Raw genomic sequence first — 19,989 nt, forward strand, 5'->3', positions numbered from 1 at the left:
ATACACAAATGTTCATAGTGGCACTATTCACAGGCACCCCAAAGTGGAAACAACCCACATTTCCATCTATGGAAGAATGGATTAACAAAGTGTTTTCTCTCTGTACGATGGCATATTATCCAGCCATCAACAGGAATGGAGGTCTGACACAGGCTGCAATGTGGCTGAACCTGAAAGTCATGCTACTCAGGGAAAGAAGTCAGACACAACAGATCACATTTATGTGAAATGTCCAGAATAGCTAAAACCATAGAGAGAGCAAATAAGTTAATAATTGCCTTGGGTTGGGGCTTCCCAGGTGGAGCTAGTGGTAAAGAATCTGCATGGCAATGCAGGAGACTCTGGTTTGATCCCTGGGTTGGGAAGATCCCCTGGAGGAGGACATGGCAACCCACTCCAGTATTCTTGCTGGGAAAATCCCATGGACATAGGAACCTGGCGGGCTACAGTCCATGGGACCGCAATCGGACATTACTGAGTGACTAAGCGTAGCCTTGGGCTGGAAGGGGGACAGGGAAACACAGGCAGTGACTGCTGATGGGCATGCCATTTCCTTTTGCAGCTTGGAACAAGTGAACGCTATGGTATGTGAGTTATAGCCAAGAAAGACTGTCACAGACCCCAGCATAGTTACCCCAGCCCTCTTGATAAACACGTCAAGGAGCCCCACATTTCCCCTGCGTGCAGAGGTCCATCCAGAGAATATTTGCTATTTAAAGTGTTATTCAAAAAACACTGACGTCTAGGTCATGGGGCCCATAGAGGGGATTTGGTGATGTTTGCAGGAGTCAAGAGCAGAGAACAGCAGAGGATGGTTCATACTCGTTAATGGCTCTGGTGGTGATGTTATCCTCTCATTATTTTCTTGACCCTATTTTCAGCCAAGAGATGAAGTCATTTGAGAAATAAAGCAAGGGAGGGATAGAGGGATCCAGGGTGGAAGACCAGAGCAGCAGGAAGGCATACAGAGCATTAGAAAGGGAATCTATGTGGTCAATGCAGCATAAGTGAAACCATGCAGACACTATGAAGCCAGGAGTGCTGGGGGAGGGCTACATGCAGGGCTGCAGACCTGATCTGCAGGGTAACCCAAGAGGGATGACACTAGTGACACTGAAAGAATGTGAGAAAGGAGAAAGGAAGGAACACAGAGCAGATGGGACAATATGGGCATCTCAGGAGGGAGAATGGGGTGTCACTGGTTAGTGGGCACAGGGTTTGTGTTGGTAATGATGAGAAAATTGGGAGGTTTCAATGGTGATGATGGTTACACAACACTGTGAATGTATCCAGGGCCACTGAATCGGATACAAATGGTTCACATGATAAATATTATGTCATGTATATTAACCACAATAAACACACACACAACCATATGGGCAATTACATTAAAATGTCAGTGGATAAACAATGATTGCCAGGCTGGATTAAATAGAAAAAAAACCCAACAATATGTTGCTTAAAAGAGTCACATTGTATTTTGAAAAAAAAAAAAAACCAACACAGCAATCTTGAGATAGAATTGACATAAAATCAATTGCACATAATCGAAAACCTAGACCTCTGAAAGTTCTATCTATGAAACCGTCACCTCAAAAGTTTCCCCTCCCTCTTGGTGACTCCCGTCTCTTGCACCTCCATCCCCACCCATCCCTAAACCAGCCACCCACCAGCGTTTTGTCAGGAGAGATAAATTTGCATTTCCTAGAATTGTGTGCTTTTTTTGGTCTGGCTCTTTTCACTCAGTAGTTACTCTGAGTCCAATAGTTCATTCCTTTTTATTGCTAAGTTTTCCTCTGTTGTATGAACATACAGTTTATGCAGTCACCTGATGGCTATTTGGATTGTTTCCACTGTCTGGCTGTTGTGATTAGAGCAGCTGTGAACACTCACGTACAAGTCTTGGTGTGGATGGATGAATTTGCTCCTCTCAGATGCTAGCCGGGGAAGAGTGTATCGTCGTATAAGTGGATGATGACATTTTAAGACACTGCCAAATCATTTTCCAAAGTGGCTGACCCATTTGACATTCCCAGCAGCAGTGGAGGAGAGCTCCAACTGCTCTACGATTTATGTGGAAATGCAAAGAGTCTAGAAAAACTGGAAGATCAATTTGGAAGAAAAACCAGATGATCTAGAACAAACCTGAAGGCTCAACGCTCACAGAAATAGACACTTGCTCTAAGGCAGCAGTAATGAAGCTGATACGGTGCTGATAGAAAGAAGGCAGAAAGCCTGGTGTAATGGAACAGAGAACAGAGCTGGCCAGTAGGTTGATGACAAAGTCCCCACTGTGATCTACTGGGGAAGGATGGTCTTTTTACTTACTGTTGGAGGCTTCCCCAATAGCTCACGGTAAAGAATCTGCCTGCCAAGCAGGTGATGCAGGAGACGTGGGTCTGATTCCTGGGTCAGGAAGATCCCCTGGAGAAGGAAATCCCATGGACAGAGGAGCTTGGTGGGTGACAGTCCAAGGGGTCACAAAGAGTCAGACATGACTGAGCGACTGAACACACGTGGGAGAGATAGGATGTCCATGTGGGGACAAAAAGGACAGCTTGATGTCAACCTGCCACCAGAAACAAAAATCAACTTGAGGTATCGCATGGACCTAAATATGAAATGTAAAACAATGGAGTGTCTAGAAGTCAAAGGAGAATATCTTTATGACCCTGGAGGAAGCCCAAATCTCTTAAGCAGTGCACAGACCAACAGAAAAGATCTCTTAACCCAAATGGAAATGATCACTATGTTGGGCTTCATTCAAATTAAGAATTGTTCATCAAAAAATGTCATTCAGAGCGTGAAAAGATAAAGCCCAGAGTGGCAGAAGATGCTATGGGACACTTGTCATCCAAGACAAATCCTCTGAATGGACACAGAAGCCCTGCATATCAACAAGGGCCTCATCAGGTGGTGTGCCTTTCCCAGGAGCGGACCTGCAGATGGCCAACAAGCAGATGAATGGACGCTGACCATGAGTCATCAGGGAAATGGAAACCAAAACCACAATGAGATAGCCCTTCAGAGCCCTGTTGGAATGACTACAATGAAAACACGCAAGAACACCAACTATCCGTGAGGATGTGGAACAACTGGAATGCTCACGAACTGCTTGGGGAGAGGGGGTAAACTGGTGTAGCCACACTGGAAAACATCTGGCAGGACCCGCTACAGCTGACCACATGCATCCCATGTGTATATGTGCCTGGGTTGCTCTGATACTGTGTTATTCAAGCTGAACTGAAATTTCTGAATTTCCCAGAATTCCCCTCCACATGTGATCCCAGGTCAAGGTTGGCCTAACAAGAAATTTGGGTGCGATCTGGCAGATGAGGAGCGGGTAGGAAGGCTGGTGGAGGGCGGAGTGCCTTTGTGGTTTGGAGTTGAGAACTGTGGGAAGCGTGCCTGCGGGTTGCTGTGTGTGTGACCTTGTGCACTGGCTTGTCTGTGGGCTGTTTGCACCATGGGGATATGGTGAGACCAATGCAGGCTTCACTGGGGTTTGCTTTCCCACGAATGGCTGTCTCTCCTTTCCAGAAGCCAGGCCTGCTGACCTGAGGTCCAAGAGAGGCAGAAGCTACAGCCTCACACACCCCGGCAGGCCGAACCCTATCTGTAACCAATAGTGGTTCTGCCTCTAGGCTAAAACCCTAGTGCATAGAACATCCAAGAGAAATGCAGGCATCCATCACCAAGACACTGACAGAAATGTTCACGGCACCTTTATTTATACCAGCCCCCGACTGAAAGCAACCCACACATCCATGAAGGGGAGAAGGGGTAAAATGTGGTCTGCGTGTTCAATGGAAGAGCATGTAGGCATGAAGGCCTGTCTGCTGCTACCGCTCAGCTGCGTCTCTGAACAACATGCTGAGTGAAAGAAGCTAGCCACAACAGGGCCCGTCTACGCGGTTCCATTTCTGGGAAGTTCAAGGACACAGCAGACCCTTCTGTGTTTGAAGCCAGCAAAGTGGTCCTCTTTGTGTAAGGAAATGCCCGTGCTGGTTTTCAACACGTCCATGAATCCTCTGACACTTCTCACACCAAAAGCTGGACTGTAATCGCTTCCCCCTTGAGGATGCAGTGGAAACCAGACCAAAACTAGTGATATGGCCTCCAGCAGGCCATCTTGAGGGGCTCACTCTTAGAAGCAAGCCCCCATGTTGGGAAGAAACCACATGGCCACGAAGAAGCAGTATGCGCAGATAGGTGTCCCGGCCTCGGCAGGGTACTTGGCAAATCCCCAGTGTCAACCACCAGACATGTGCAGAAGCCTGAGTGGTCCCAGCAACCAGCCTTCTGGCTACTCCATCTGACACTGAGCTGTACCCATCAGAGGCCTGCCCACATTGCGGGTTCGCAAAATAAATGTCATCGTTTCAGCCTGTTTTGAGGTGGTTATTTGGGATAATAGATAACTGGTGCTGACTTAGATCTCAGTGGTGGCTGTCACCTGGCTGTCTATAGCCAAACAACATCAGTGAGCTGGGAATCCAATGTTCTATTTTGTCATTTAGGTTTATGGCACCTGTGAGATATCAAAGAGGACATGTCTGGTAGGCATCTGGGTGAAAAGGAGTGAGTGGAGGTAGTGAAGGGGTGGCATAAAGGATAGAGCAGGCAACATCGCAGAGGTGGCACCCAGAGGCCCGGAGGATGAAGTCAGAAGGGAGTCACGAGATTCAGAAACATGGTCAGTGGTGTCTTGGACATCACTTTGGTGGAGTGGGCAGGTCGAAGCCAGATTAGAAGGGTTTGAAAAGGAAATGGGAAAAAACTAAGAAAAGAGACAATTATTTTGAGAACTTTGTCCATAAAGAGGAATAGAAAATTGGGGTTATGATTTGGAGAGAGGTGCTACGTCAAAGGAATGGTTCAAGCTACTAACCAACCTACTGTATAGCATGGGGAATTCTACTCGATACCTTGTGGTGACTGACCTATAATGGAAAAGAATCTAAAAAAGAACAGATATATCTATAGTGTATAAGTGAAAAGGATAGATATATTTATAGTGTATAAGTGAAACACTGTTGTACACCTGAAACATTGTTAACCTACTGCATTTCAAGAAAAATTAAAATCAAATCACATGAGACTGGAAAAAAAAGAAAGATTGGAAGCTACTAGAACATATTTGATGAAAGTAGATCCAGGAGTGAGGAACAAATGGATCCTGCAGGAGAAAGATGGGGTCATCTTAGGACTGAAGAATTCCTCAGAAGAGGGGAATGTTGTGATTCCGGCCAGAATAGCCCTCTCATCGTGAACAACTAGAAAACTAGACAAAATATTCGAAACAACTATTTTTAGATATTGGACAACGGCAGTATCAGACTGTGATCAGAAGGAAAACAAATGTCGTGACCCCTACAAGCAGCCTGGCATTTCTGCCTAGAGGTACTTTCCAGGATATGATGCCCAGGATATGATGCAGCTCCTGAGTAGAACCAGTGGTCTCAGTTATTAGAGCAACGAGCCAACAGGAAAGAAATAATAGAATATAAGAAACATGTGATTAATCAAAAGATATTAGGGACAGAGGAAAAGAGGAACAAAGGACAGATGTGACAAATAGAAAATAAAAAGCAGTTGATAGACTGAAACCTCACTATCACATGTAAATGGACTAAACAGATCAATTAAAAAGGTAGAGATTATGAAACTGGTTAAAAAAGATAAACCAAAACAAAAAGTGGCACTGAACCATATGCGTCTATAAGTGCACTTTAAATTCAAAGACACAGAACTGAAAAAAAAGGCTATACCAGGGAACAAATTAAGCACAAGGAAGTTGAGAGTAGCCACTTACATCCACACCAGACAAAGCAGACATCAAAAGAAAGAACATTAGCAGAGATAAAGAGGGGCATTTCATGATATTGAAAGAGCCAATTTATAAAGAACACTATCCTAAACGTGTATGTACCCAATGAGAATGTCAAAATACATGAAGCAAAATCTAAAAGAATTGAAAGGTGAAAGATGGAGTTACAGCTGGAGACTGCAATCCAGAGACTCAAACACTGTCAACCATCTTGACCTGACACTTACAGAATACTCCACCCAACTGCCAAATATACACTCTTTCCAAATACACATGGAACATTCATCAAGCTAAACCATATGTTAAGTCATGAAGCAAGTCTCAATTATTTTCAAAGGAATGCAACTATACAGAGTAAATTCTCTGACCACAACAGAATTAAAAAAACACAAAACATAATCACTGATTTAGGATTATACTTTAAGAAGCTGGAAAAAAAGATGAGCAAATTAAACCCCCAAAAAGATTTATTACTCCAAAACAAGTAAAAGAAAGGACATGATAGTGGAACTTAATAAAAGAGAGAAAATGGACTATAGAGAAAAATCAGTGAAACCAAACTTGCTTCTTTGAAATTATCAATAAAATCGATAAGCCTCTATTTAGGCTGATCCAAAAAAAAAAAAAAACGGAAAGACATGGGACTTCCCTGGTGGCCCAGTGGTTGGGAGTCCACCTGCTAAAGCAGGAGACATGACTTCAATCCCCGTCCAGAAAGATCCCTCATGCCGCAGAGCAACTAAGCCCATGAGCCGTAACTACTGAAGCCTCTGTGCACCCCAACAAATAGTAGCTTCCACTCGCCACAACTGGAGAAAGCCTGTGTGCAGCAGTGAAGACCCAGCACAGCCAAAAATAAAATAAATTCAGAAAAAGGAAACAAACAAATTACCAGTATTGGGGATGATAGAGGGGCTGTTGCTATATATCCTACAGACATCAAAGGGTAAGGGGGCATTATTAAGTTTATGTCAACTTAGATGAAACGGGCAAATTCCTTGAAAGACACCAACTGCTAAAACTTGACACATGAACAAAATCTGAAGGGCCTGATATCTAATTAAAGAAATTGGATTTATAATGAAAAACCTTCCCTCAAAGAAAACAAAAAAAAGAGAAGAAAAAAAGAAAACTCCAGATGCATAGGACTTCACTGGTGATTCCATCAAACCTTTACAGGAGTAACACTTAAGCATATATGAGCCCTTTAACAACTTAGGAGGAGAAGGAAACACTTTCCAACTTACTTTATGAAAGCCTGCTGCTGCTGCTGCTGCTGCTAAGTTGCTTCAGTCGTGTCTGACTCTGTGCGACCCCATAGATGGCAGCCCACCAGGCTCCCCGGTCCCTGGGATTCTCCAGGCAAGAACACTGGAGTGGGTTGCCATTTCCTTCTCCAATGCATGAAAGTGAAAAGTGAAACTGAAGTCGCTCACTCATGTCCGACTCTTTGCGACCCCATGGCCGATTCTTTGCGACCCCATGGACTGCAGCCTACCAGGCTCCTCCGTCCATGGGATTTTCCAGGCAAGAGTACTGGAGTGGGGTGCCATCGCCTTCTCTGTATGAAAGCCTATCTGATAGCAAAACCAGGTAAAGATATTATAAGATAACTACAAATCAGTATCCCTCATGAACAGATGCAAAAATTCTCAAAATGATATTAGCAAATGGAATTTAGCAATATATAAAAGGGTAACATCATGACCAAGTGCTGTTTTTATCTAAGAAATATAAAATTGGTTTAATATTAGAAAATCAACTTATGGGGTTTACCACACTGACAAAACACACCTATGACAATTCTATTGGTAGCATCATACTTCACGGTGAAATATAACACTCTGCACCTAATACTGAGAACAAGGCAAGGATGTCCCCTTTCACCACTTCTATTCAATACTAGACCAGAAGCCCTAGCTAGTGTAACAAGGTAAGAAAAAGAACAAAGGGAATTCCCTGGTGGGTCAGTGTTTAGGATTCTGCACTTTCACTGCCATGGGCCTGGGTTTAATCCCTGGTCAGGGAACTAAGATCCCACAAGCTGCACGGTATATAGCCAAACAAAAAAATAAAGAAATAAATTTAAAAAAGAACAGCATACAGAATGGGAAGGAAGAGGTGAATCAGTCTTTATTTGCACATGAGATGGTTGTGTGCATAAACCATCCCACGGTATTTACCAAACTATTAGAGCTAATGTGTAAATTGAAGCAAGGTGACAGAAAGCAAAGCCAATGGACAGAACTCAACTGTGCTTCCATACAGGAGTAACAAGCAGTTAGAAAAGGAAATAAAGATGCCATTTACAATAAAAATGTGTAACATAGGGGAAAAGGTAACACCCTGTGAAAGTACTGCTGGGTAGTAGTGTTGTGTGACCTGTCACCAGCATGGTGGCTTACTGGGAGAGGAAGCAAGTACCTGCAGAGGATTTGGGAGTTGGGTGGGAGACTGGTGTCTGAGTTTGGACAGTTAAGAACCCTGAGAAGAAAGTCCCTGGACAAGCTCAGGGCTTTGCCACAAAGTCTACGAGTACAGCCAGAGATGGAAGGGTAAGCTTTTATTACTCCAGGACAACTTGGATTCCACCGATGCCTCGCTTACGTGGGGCCTGTAGTGTGACTCACGACTGCAGACACAGAAGCATCTGGAGCCTCTGCTACAGCCCTGGGCTGCTCTCAGAGACACTCAGTGACACAAACCCTGACTTGCTCCGAAAACTGAGAGTCCCCTTGTCTTTTTTCTTCCTGTCTGCCTGGCTCCCAACTTCCTGCCTTCTTGGGGCTTCTCACTGTCTGGGTGACACAAGGTGTGTGCCAAGCCAAACCTGGAGTGGGGGGGCGTGACCCCTCTGCCACAAGCTGTGCCCAGGGGCGGAGCCTGTGGTCTGGAGAGCCTAGCCTGGCTCCGTGACTGTCCACAGTACCAAGGGGTGGCCTGGGTAGCGGACCAGCTCCTGGTCCTCCAGGGCAGCCTGCAGACACTGGCCTGGTGGGAGGCACTGTGGGACTCCCCGGGGCCTCTTGGAACCCCCACTTCCAGCTTGTGGACTGAACCACGGGCCAGCCAGACCTGTGTCTTTCCCAGTTACAAGGCTGGGAGGGGCCCTCCCTCGATGGCTCTGTGCCCTGTAGCCCTGGGCTACAGATGCCCTGCCCAACTGGCAGTGCCCACTCTAGCTCCTCCTTGGCCCCTCCAGGGCCAGCGGCCTTCTGCTTCCACAGATGTTGGACTGAGGGCAGGTCATGAAGATGTCCCTGCCCTACTCAGGGTGGGGGGCTCCAAGCCCAGCCTGTGCCCACACCCCAAAAGTGCCAGGGCCACCAAACACCCTCCTCCAGGCGGATGGAATCCCCCCACCCCCAATGCCCGTGGGCTGCCAAGGGGTTGAGGGCTGTGAGAACTTTCGACCATGAGAACTTGGACTTCCAGGTTTGGGGATCGGCCCAGGCGGGCGATTCAGCTCCGAAACTCGTCTCTCTCTTCGGGCCCCTGCCTGTCCTGCAGGTCCTGGCCCGAGTCTGCACAGTGGGTAGGAAATGCCAGTCGGTTAGCCGACAGTGGGGCTGCCCTAGCCCTCACTCCCGGGGCGCTCTCTGGACTTAGTGGTTTCTATTCCTCAGCAGCATTTCTTTGAATGGAACCTGCCCAGCAGGGGCTTCATATGTTTTGGAAGTATGGGCACGGGCAATCCCGGACTACGGGGAGGGGGAGTATTGGCAGGACAGGGAGGTGGGACAGGACAGGAACGGGCTGTGCCCAGGGCACATGACTTCTCAAAGGCCACTGTTCTTGGAGGGTACCTGGGAGAGAGCTGGACGAGAGCAGCTGCAGGCTGTCTAGGACCCCATCCTCATACAATGCCAGCTTCTGCAGCATCTTCCGTCGCGCCGGATTGATCACTATCTGCGGGGGCCGCGAGGATGTGGAGCTGCCCAGGAGGGGTCCTGGGGTGGAGAGAGGACCCCCTGAGCCTCTGGGAACTCCCTGCTGACACTCACTGCTGGCCTCGCGAGCCTTCCCCATCCCCAGCCTAGTTCCCTCCCTGCCCTCCCAAAGGACAGAGGTCCTGAGTGCTCTGTCTGTGGGCAAGGCCTGGAGCCCAGTCATGGACTGGGCCTGCCTCACTCCTGGCCTATCCTCAGCCAGCTGGGGGCATGGCCCAGTGAGACGAGATGGCCCGGGACGGTCCTTCTTTGGACCTTCCTGGGGTCAGGCGAGCAGCCCAACCCAAGACGGCAGCCTGCAACTTGCTAAGGACAGATGGAGCTTCATGGCTGGTCCTGGGTCTCTCCTCCCAGAAGGCTGGGGTCGGGAGGATGGGGTTTGCCCGGAAAGGAGGCCTTTGGTTCCCCTGCTGGTACCTTCCACAGCTGTAGGCTGGAGACCCGGGCTGCTCCCCCAGCTCGACTCTCGGGCGGCAACCCCCTGGGTGCAGGCAGCCTGCCCGAGGGGTGCTGGCACCCAGCTGGGGGCCCCTGGGCCCGCAGGGCAGCTGGGGCTCAGATGCCAGGAGTGCAGGGCAGCAGAGAGGTCAGACACGCTCTCGTCACTCTCCACGGGCTGGTTGGCACCTTTGTGCGGCCAGTCTGTAGCCTGGGCCTGGGCCCCCGAGGGCACCGCCAGGGGCTGCCAGGGGCTGGCACGGCTCAGGGCGCTCCCGCTGGTGGACACGTAGGAGTTCTCTTGCGGGGAAGGGGGGCTGTGGCTGGCAGGCTCTGGCTCCAGGCATGGCCCTGCCACCACCACCTGCAGCTCCTCCAGTGTCTGGTACACCTGCAGGGAGGGACCGGGGCTCTCAGGGTGAGTGGCCCTGTCCAGGTCCTCACAGAGGGTGGCGGAACTGCAGGGCAGCTCCAGGTCAGGGCCAGAGAAGAGAATCGTTGTCACTAAAGCTAAGGACCGAGAGCAGCTTCTCTTTGTCTTTGAGAAAGCAAACCTTTTTGCCTTGATGCCCTCAATGATGCTTCTTTCTTTTCTCAAGAGAGACAAATGAGGGATAGGATGGGGAGGGACGTGGGGGGGGGGTTGTTCAGGATGGGGAACACAAGTACACCCACAGCTGATTCATGTGAATGTATGGCAAAAACCACCACAATACTGTAAAGTAATTAGCCTCCAATTAAAATAAATAAATAAATAAAAGAGAGACAAAGAGGTGGAAGGGACACAAAAAAGGCAGATGCAGTGGCGCAAGGCACCCAGAAGGGGGCGCAGTAAAAAGCCGATCGCCTCCCTCTCTGTACCTGGCTGGGTTCAGTGGGGGTTCAAGCCAAACCAAAGGGCAGTTGAGCAACATGTGGAGACTGGCATCTCAAGCACTTCCCATACCCCCAGCTCACAGGACTACCTGGGTCATCGGGGGTCTCCTCTTGGCCCGGCGGTGTAGGCAGCAGCAAGCCAGCTGGCCCAGGGCCAGGCCCAGTTCTGGTGGGCATGGCCCTGGCCTGGGGTCCAGGTGCTTCTTGTAGATCTGGGCGGCAACTGGGGCGGCCCACGTGTCTGTGGCCGGCCCGCCTTGGACTGCGGTCTGGGTGCCCTTCAGGGTCACCCCGGCCTCCTCCGCCTCCTCTTCAACCAAGTCTTTCTGTGGGATATGCAACGTGAGTCTGGCCCCCGTGGGCCGTGCCTTGCGCTGCCATCCCTGGCCCTCATCTGCATATGCTCAGCGCTGACTTGGGCCCCCGGGATCCAGCCACGCGCCCAGCACCTGGGCTGGCTTTCACAGAGCTGACTTCCTGAGAGGGGAGAGACGTCGATATGCTTCGAAAACCAGGGGAAACCACAGCAGGGAGGCCTCCCCAGGGGTTTTGATGGGGGGGCCCAAGCAAGTGACACTCGGGCTCTGATCAAAAGACAGCAACTAGCCAGAGAGGGCAGGGCTCAGAGGGGAGAGCCCCACGGAGATGGGGAGGGACAGGACCAGACAGGAAGGACCAGGAGCAGACCCTGGGGTTGGGGGGCGTGGCCTTTTAGGCAGAGGAACAGGGAGCCGCCAGGTCTGGAGGACAGACAGCAAGCTGGCAACCACGCAAGGGTCTGGGCCTTCATCCCAAGCATGGCGGGGGTAAAGGGGTTCCACCACCTCCTCACAGTTCTAAAAGAGCTTTTTGGTGGTTGCCCAGAGAAGCCGTGGTAGGGACCCTGTGGGGTCCGGCATGCTGTGCCACAGCGGTGCTGACAATGGGCCCGAGTGCAGATCTATTTGGTGCCCGGCTCCAGCAGAGATCCCTTTGAGACCCGGGAATGGATGGAAACAGCCCCGAGCCCGGGCAACACACCGGCTTATACAGTGTGAAGGATCCTGCCGACTAAGCAGAGAGGAGCTGGATTTTGGGCTCTGGGTCAGTCTGCGGAGGAATAGACCTGCCCCGCAAAACCCAGGGAAGGCATCTGGGGTGAGGGGGGACATGGTCCGATTCCCAACCATTGCTTCTCCCAGGTCCCCTGATTCTGTTTTCCACTGTGATCGGGCTGCAACCCCCAACCCTGACCCCCCCCCCCAAAACCTCGCCAAACCCAGGTGGGGTCTGGAAGGGCCTGTGGCACTTGCCAGGGACAGACAGGTTTGTCCCCAGCCAGGCAGATGCAGCTGTCTGGGGCCCTGCCTACTCTCAACAATGAGTCAGCAGAGGCCGGGCTGGCGGCCCCACGTTCCGGATTGTTCCTCCGTCCCTCTCTCTCTCCCCACCTGCCTCGGGAGGAGGCTCACCAGATACTTGGGCTGGGCACCATGCATCCTCACGGCCCTCTGGCCGGCCAGGGTCTCCAGCAGCACCTGCAGAGAGAGCAGGCTGCAGACTGGGGCCGCTGAGAAACTGCACGGGGGACTCAAGCTCAGGGGGTCTGGAGGGCCCACGTGGAGGAGAGGAATGGAAAACGACAGACATGAAGGTGTGGAGCCGCGCAGGGCGCCCGAGCTGGGGAAGACGGGTCCTGGGATCTGAAGCTGGTCAGGCCTGCTGGAGGATTCTCCGGGGGCTGCAGCCCCCCACCCCCAGGCCAGTCGAGGGCCCCGCAGCTCACCACGCCAAAGCTGAAGGTGTCGGTGTCCACGGCCAGCCTCCCGGTCTTCACGTACTCCTCAGGCAGGTAGGCCAGGGTGCCACGCACCGTCCGAGTCCGGGCCACACTACTGCTCTGGCCGGGGTTGGCCCCTGTAAACCGGCTGAGACGGGCCAGGCCGAAGTCCCCCAGTTTGGGCATCAGTCTCTCATCCAGAAGGACGTTGGAACTTGGGGATGGAAGGCGGTGGCGTCAGCCTGGCCTTAGCCCTCTCTGCGACTCATCACCCCTGCACCTACTGCCCCCTGCCTGGTCCTGAGACAATCAGACCGGAGCCACTGACATTCACCTCAGTGGCGGATTGTGGCCCGTGCTCATGGTGTTCTGGCCACTTGGGGCTCCGAGCAAGTGGCCTCCAGAGCCCGATCCTGCAGTTGAGGCCCTGTTCACCAGTGGAACCCATCCCTGGCCTCCATGTCCACCCCTGGCCCACACTGGGTGCTCAGTGACCCTCAGACCCCAGCCCTGATGTCCCCTGTTCTCAGGGGGATCGCTCAGGGCCAGGCTCCTAGGGACCAGGCAGCAGGCACCCTCGGTCCCTGCTGACGGGAGGTGTGGGAGCATCACCCCTTGCCATAGGGCTCCTGCCACCCTCAAAGGCCCCCAGGGGCTGGCCGTGTCACCGCCTCACCTCTTGACATCTCCATGGATGAGGCTGGGGCTATCTTGATGTAAGAACTGAATTGCCCGGGCTGTGCCCAGAAGGATGTCCAGTCGCTGAGGCCAGGAGAGAGGGGGCCAGGCCTGTGTCTGGAGGGGCACAAGGAAGAAAGGGGAGACCGTGGAGCCACTGTCTTTGATGCCCATCCATGCTTCCCCTGAGCGCTGAAGTGTCAGGTCAGAGATGCTCCTGTCTTGGGCTTGGTCAGCCCTTGTGTCCTGTGGGCGCCTCTCTAGATGGGGCCCAGGGGCTGTCCATTGCCTCTTGCCCTCTGGGCAATGCCGCCAAGATCCTTCCGCTACTCTGTTTGCCCAGGGGAGCAGATGGGGCCCCTTTCAGAGGCCCCATGAGCTTGGCTTCCAAGCATGAAGAGGTCCCGATCACTGAGGCCAAGGACCCCAGCCCCATGTCCCGCTAAGCCCAGGTGCCAAGAGTGACACAGTGTGCCAGGCCAGGCCAGGCAAGGCTTACCTGGACGTGGAGGCGGTCTTCCAGGGAGCCATTGGGCAGGAAGCCATAGACAAGGCAGTAGAAGCCACTCTGAGCACAGTAGCCGGCAAAGTCCACGATGTTGGGGTGACGAAACCTATTTGAAACGGTGGAGTCTCAGTGCTCTGCTCCCAGCATCCAGCACGCCTTCCATCTGGCCATTGCGGGGGGGTGGTGTAGGGTGCGGATGGTCCCTAACCAGGTTCCCCGGCTCGCCTGGGCCTGGCAGGCTGCAGACCAATGGGGAGCCAGGTCCCCGGACATGTGGTCCTGGTGGGGCCCTGCCCCTGCCTGCAGGCTCACCGCGACAGCTGCTGCACTTCGGTCTGGAAGCTCTGCTTCACTGTGGTCCACTCCAGGTCAGCCTCCTGCAGCCCTCGGGGAGAATGAGGCAGGGGGGACTGGCAGTGTGAGACTCCTGTGGCCCGGACTTCATGCCCCCCACCCCCCGCCACCTGTTCTGGGCCCAGAAGGAGCACGGGCCTGGGGGCCCTGGACTGTGAAATCAGAGGGCTGAAGGAACCCTGTGGGGTTGCGAAGGGGGTGGGGGAGGACCACAAAAGCCCGAGTCTGGGAACAGCCCTTGAGGGCCCTGGCCAGGATGCTCCACACACCTCCTTGAGCCTCTTCACAGCATAGACGGTGTTCCTCATCACTGCCCGGTACACACAGCCAAAGCCGCCCTCCCCGATCTTGAGCTCCTCTGAGAAGTCGTGGGTGCCCTGGCAAATCTCATGAAGGGGCCAGCAGAACGAAGAGGAGGGGGCCCCCGGCAGGAGGGGCATGGGGCTCTCTGGGCTGGGCTGTGGGAAGAGACCCTGTATCAGGTGAGGTCCCATATCCTCCCCTCTGCCTCAGCCCACCCTTGCTGGGCTGCCTGGGGTGGCCCAGGGGACCAAAGGCAGCTGTCACTGCTTGCTGGCATCAAACCTCTGGGTGGGGGGCAGGACCCACCTACCTTGGTAGATGAGGGGGCTGGAGATGGCAATGGTGGCTGGTGGGCAGCTGGGTTTGGTCCAGGGCAGAGCTCGGGGTCAGAGTGAGTCTGGGAGCCTGGAAAAGCTTCGCAAAGACACCAGTGAAAGGCAGGCAGAGGCCAGTGGCAGGATCTATCGGGGTGGCCAGGAGCAAGGGGGTCCTTTCCTGAGGTTCATCAGGCCAACCGGGGTTTTCTTACCTGGGGAGAGGAAGGTGGAGGCCAGAGACGGCAACTTCCGGTGGCCGGGAACCGCAGCCTCGGAGGGTGTGGAGATGCTGCTGGGTGTCGGGGAGGTGGTGCTGGCGGGCAGAAGCGGGGCGGGAGGGTGCCCTGGGAGGCCGGGGAGGGAAGGACGTTAGGCCCAGGCTGGAGGGAGGAGCTCCGAGGTAAGCCCTGGGTGGCCCCTGTCCCAGGGTCCTGGGGGTTCCGGGGGTCTCCGGGGCCGCGCTCACAAGCAGTGATGATGTCCCGCGCCCGCAGCAGCTGCAGGTGCGTGAGGATGCGCACGAGATCGGCCACGCGGGCGTTGCGGTTGATCCACGGCCACAGGACGCTGGCTGTGCGCTGCCCGGAGCGCTCGCACAGCCGCAGCTCGGTCTGGTCGCGGACGATCAGGGCGGCTGCGGGGCAGGGGGCGTCAGGCCGCGGCGTCCGGGCCCCGCGCGGCTCCCCGGCCCGCCCCGGCCCGCCCCTGCCGGCCTGCGGCCACCCACCGAACTGGCACCAGTCGGCGGGCTCCAGGGCGTCCATCACTTTGTAGAAGCGGCACATGACCCAGGGCGGCACCTCGTACAAGAAGTGCTGGGCGCCGGGGACCGCGGGGTCTCCCGGGCCCGGCCCCCCGGCCATGGCCACCGCCGCCGCCGCCGCCGGGCCGGGGCCTCTCCGGGCCGCGGCGGGCGCGGGCCTCGGCCGGCCGGGTCCGCGAACACTGACTCACTTCCCCTTTAAGGCGGCCTCGTGCGACGCCCGGCGGGCCGGAAGGGGCGGCACCCGGGGCCGCCACCACCGCCGCCAGCCCCGGCCACACGGGGGCGCCGCGCGCGGTCACGCCTCCCGGAGGCCTCGCCCCGGGGCCCGGCGAGGCGGACGGGTGAGCTTCCCGGAGGAGGAGGGCTCCGAGGGCTGCAGGAGAGCGCTTCTCGGCCCCAGGGACGATGGACACAGCGAAGGCCTTCCAGAAAGGGCTAGAAGCGGGGCTTCGGAGAGCCGCTGGCTGGTCCTCTTTAGGTTTCTGTTTCGTGGGGAAAGCGGTGGCGAGGGGTCAAGACATCCAGGGTCAGATGTGGGTCACACCAGGGCTCCCGGCTGATTCTCTGCAGCTGGCTTGTGAGGCTGGGGGCAGGAAGAACGATCTGGAAGCTCGCAGCATCTCCACCCACCCCCTGGGCCCTGCATCCCATCTTTTCTTGGCCCTCCCGGAACCTGCTCCAGCGGTGGTTAGGTCTTTGCAGCAGCTGCCCTCTTTTCTTCTTCGCTGGCTCCTTCCGCTAGCACAGAAAACGTGTTTACTACTCTCTTAGAGACAGACCTTCACTCCGGCTGCCCTCCTCCCTCTTGTCACGCTTGAGGATGGCGGGCTCTGGCAGCTCCCACCCTTTTCTCTGAAGCTCACTGAGCGCCATACTTGGCCTGTCTGGCGTCTCCCCACAGGCCTCCGGCATGCCTCCATCATTCGCAGTAGCAGTAGCAGCCACCAGGAAACTGTTACCTCTCTGAACTTCTCTGGAGTTCCTTTCTTCCCCACGGGGGTCTGACCTAGATGAACCTAAACAAACATGCTTCCCTGCCTCCTCTCGGCTCAGGGGTCTTCCTTAGGCACAAAGCACTCCACACCAATTTTTCTGCTTAAGACCTTTCCGGGGTTCCTGAAGCCCTCTGAGGGATTGCAGCTTTTCAGCACGGCTTCTGACGTTGTCACCGTGTGGCCCTTTCCTGCCCACCTGTCTTGCTCTTGGCACTTGGCAGCAGCCTTAACCCAGCCACAACTCCTTGGGGTTCCGAGAATGTGCCAGGGCTCCCACCCCCATGGGTTTGCACTTGTAGCTCCATCCAGCAGATACTCAGGTAGCTGGAAGCTGGCCTGGAGTCCCGTGGCACGTCCTTCAGCCTCAGCACTCATCTGCTTCCCCGACACCCCTCCTCGCCTCCCGCCAAGCAGCCAGGGCGCCTTCCTCTTCTGTTTTTTCCAGCTGGACGCCAGCTTGAAAGGCAGGTCTTTGCTAGCCACCCCCTTGTCCACTTGATCCTGACCCCTGAGGGCTGCCACCCTCCCCGCCCGCAGGCTGTCCATCCAGATACTTCAAGAGTGGTTTGCAGAAACCAGGTCAGCTTGAGACGCACCTCCGTGGCAGCCTCTTCCCAGAAGCTGCAGCCACTCCGCAAGAGGAGGCCAGCCATGCCCTGAGCCCCAGTAGCTTCCCATAGGGACAGCTCTTACCAAGACTCCCAAGCTGTGGAGGGAACTAGTGGGCACACACACACTAAGTGAACTGGGACTTGGTCCCACTTCCAATTCTGCTGGACTGCAGCTCCCGGGACAGCCCTGGCACCTCAGGGATGCTCAGCATACACACACGCCATGAATGTTAACCCTCTGTTTTACCATTTAAGGCCAGGACGCTCGAGTGCACCTCCAAGTAGCTGTGTTCACATACATGTACCTGTGGTGCTGAACTCTAAGCAGTTCATCTCCAAGCCATCGGCAGCCTGATAAAAGGACAGCTGTAGGGAAACCACGAGCTCCTGAGAGCAATCCACCTCATCAGAAGCCAGTGGGGGGAGGCAGCGCGTCCTCCGAGCCAGGAGCAGGTCAGCAGAGACCTTGGAATGGTCTCAGGCAGGAGGCACCAGAGGAGGGTCTCAGGCAGGAGGCACCGGAGGAGTCAGAGCTGGGAGGTTTCCAAAAGCCCCGCAGCCCATCGGGGACAGCCAGGATGCTGCCCTGCAGAAGGCCCTTCCCACCTGCCGGCTCAGAGCTCCCCTCTGGGCAGGCGGACCCCGAGGCAGGCCAGTGCGGGGTGCCGGCCAGTGCCCTGTCCTCCCCAGGGCGCCCAGAAAGCAGCTGGCTTCTGGGTGTTCCCAGGAAGTGCCCCACCTTGCTGTCCTGAGAGCTGTCTTGATAATGAAAGCCCAGACCTGGAGTCACTTTCACAGAGAGATTTATCGAGAATGCTAACAGCACAGGATACAGTACTTCCCAACAAAAGGTGCGAACGCGTCACTTAGAAAGGCATGCTGAGTATTCTTGGCTTTCACACGTATTAAAAAACTTACAAAAATAAAATAAAACTGCGTGCTGCCCATCTTTTCAAATAGTAAAAGAACCTTATGAAAAAATCACTTGGTTTTACAACAAAAGACACAAACGGACATTTTTATGTAAATTTATAAGGCAAACTCTTTATATAATAAATAGGTTACAGGGATTCAGTGGGGGGGTGTTTTGAAACGTATACAGGTACATTCAGACAGGTTTACTGAAATGGTACAAATTTCCTTAATAAATTGCCTTTTGTTTTTAAATATATCAGTGCTTTCAGTCATTTGGCTATACACAAAGAACCTTTTTTTGAACACTACAAAAAAGCAATCAATATTTTTTTTGTTTTTAAAACGATCTACTTAAGTTTTCTAAAGTAATTGTCCCAAAACACAAAAACTGAAGGTGAATGCGATAGAGGGCTTTTGGAGATCATCTCCAGCCAAGTCTGTCCTGGGTGACTCCCCTCACCCCATACACACTTTTCCAGCCCTTTTCCTCCTGGGCTGGAGCCTGCTCCCTCTGCACAGGGTGACCAGGGTCCCTGCGACTCAGGAGGGGGCGGTGATCCTGCTTGGTTCTTCTCATTCCTAAGCCCCATGCCCGAATGGTCAGCGCTGTTCTCGAAGAGGGGGGGACCCCGGGCGCTAAGGGAGCACGTGGCCACCCTGTTTCATCAGTCCTCAATAGTGTCTGGGAGGTAACGGCTACTCAAGAGGATCGGGTTTTGCCATGAAACGAGAAGAGGGGTTTCTCATATCCAAATTTTGCTGGGGATCAGATGACAGCCAAGGGTGTGCACCCCCCCCACCCCATCATCATCTCCTCGTCCAGGAAAGTGGGGAATCCAGAGGTTACGTTAGTGTCCTGCACTGTGGGGCGGGGTGGATTTGATGATGGTACCCCGAACAGTAATGTCCCCCCCGAATGATAATGCCGTGTCCACACACGCCTGACCTGTGGCCACAGTGGAGGTCTCCTGGGAGACGCCCACCCTCAGGCCGAGCCTTGCCCCCGCAGGCCCACCCTGACCTTCTCCCACCAAGGTGTGGTTGGTTCCGCTCACACCCCTCCTGGCTCCCCTTGCAGGAACGTCAACCTTGTCTGTCCTTAAAAAGATAATCCTGATGCTATTAATCTGGGAGTGGACCAAAACCTGGTTTTGCTCTGACTTCACAAATGGCAGCACGTCAGCTATTCACTTTGTCAGCTCTAGGTGTCACTTCTTTGGGTGGCTTCTGGCTGATCTGGGCAGGGGGTCCTGTCTTTGGCTCTCCCCCTCCTGGGGCAAGAGGACAGCCCCTCTCCTTCTGGTTACCATCCCCTCCCTCTGAATTCTTTCGTTGGTAAAGAAAAGGTGTCTAGAAGCATTTGTCTCTGGAACAATTACTTTAAACATGGTTACAATACAGACTTCAGTTCAAACACAGAAGAGATTTACTTTGCAAAATTCCCTTCACCCACCAAAAATTACACAAATAGAAGCCTCAACACCACAGTTAAGAGGACCAGTAGAGAGAAGCTCATGTTTGGAACACAAAAGGAGAACTCAAAACCAAACCAAACCCAAACAGAAACAACCCCAGAGAGACGAGGGGAGGGCGGAGGAGGGGAGGAGCGCAAACACAGCACACGGTACAGTGTCCGGGTACAGGAGCCCTGCGCGAGGAGAGGGCTCGGCACACCGAGTAACAGTCCTG

General features: G+C 53.7%; 1 protein-coding gene across 4 annotated transcripts; it reads right to left on the reverse strand.

Annotated features, from left to right (window-relative positions):
- Positions 1-8,064: 8,064 nt before the first annotated feature.
- Positions 8,065-15,876, reverse strand: IRAK1 (interleukin 1 receptor associated kinase 1). Of its 4 annotated transcripts, none has more exons than XM_068962183.1 (14): positions 15,741-15,876; positions 15,480-15,647; positions 15,226-15,357; positions 15,007-15,110; positions 14,663-14,851; positions 14,352-14,416; positions 14,031-14,145; positions 13,530-13,648; positions 12,860-13,067; positions 12,546-12,611; positions 11,181-11,420; positions 10,198-10,516; positions 9,637-9,780; positions 8,067-9,354 (listed from the first exon to the last, which is right to left on the reverse strand). In XM_068962183.1, the coding sequence occupies exons 1-14, from the start codon at positions 15,874-15,876 to the stop codon at positions 9,293-9,295; spliced, it is 2,067 nt and encodes a 688-aa protein (XP_068818284.1). In that variant the 3' UTR covers positions 8,067-9,292. The 4 variants fall into 4 exon arrangements, with proteins under 4 accessions (XP_068818283.1, XP_068818285.1, XP_068818284.1 ...); XM_068962181.1 differs by having other exon boundaries at positions 8,068-9,354; positions 10,198-10,609; positions 11,184-11,420; XM_068962182.1 differs by having other exon boundaries at positions 8,065-9,354; positions 15,480-15,876.
- Positions 15,877-19,989: the final 4,113 nt, after the last annotated feature.

This window comes from Capricornis sumatraensis, chromosome X, assembly GCF_032405125.1.
Source record: "Capricornis sumatraensis isolate serow.1 chromosome X, serow.2, whole genome shotgun sequence".
Taxonomy (NCBI): Eukaryota; Metazoa; Chordata; class Mammalia; order Artiodactyla; family Bovidae; genus Capricornis; species Capricornis sumatraensis.

Excerpts from the sequence above, each read along its gene's own strand:
- IRAK1 (XM_068962182.1), bottom strand. The coding sequence starts at position 15,876 with ATGGCCGGGGGGCCGGGCCCGGGAGACCCCGCGGTCCCCGGCGCCCAG. Across the intron at positions 14,852-15,006 it reads CAGCCCCCTCATCTACCAAG|CCCAGCCCAGAGAGCCCCAT; the intron begins GTAGGTGGGTCC and ends CTCTTCCCACAG. Across the intron at positions 9,355-9,636 it reads CTCGTCCAGCTCTCTCCCAG|ACTCGGGCCAGGACCTGCAG; the intron begins GTACCCTCCAAG and ends CCCACTGTGCAG.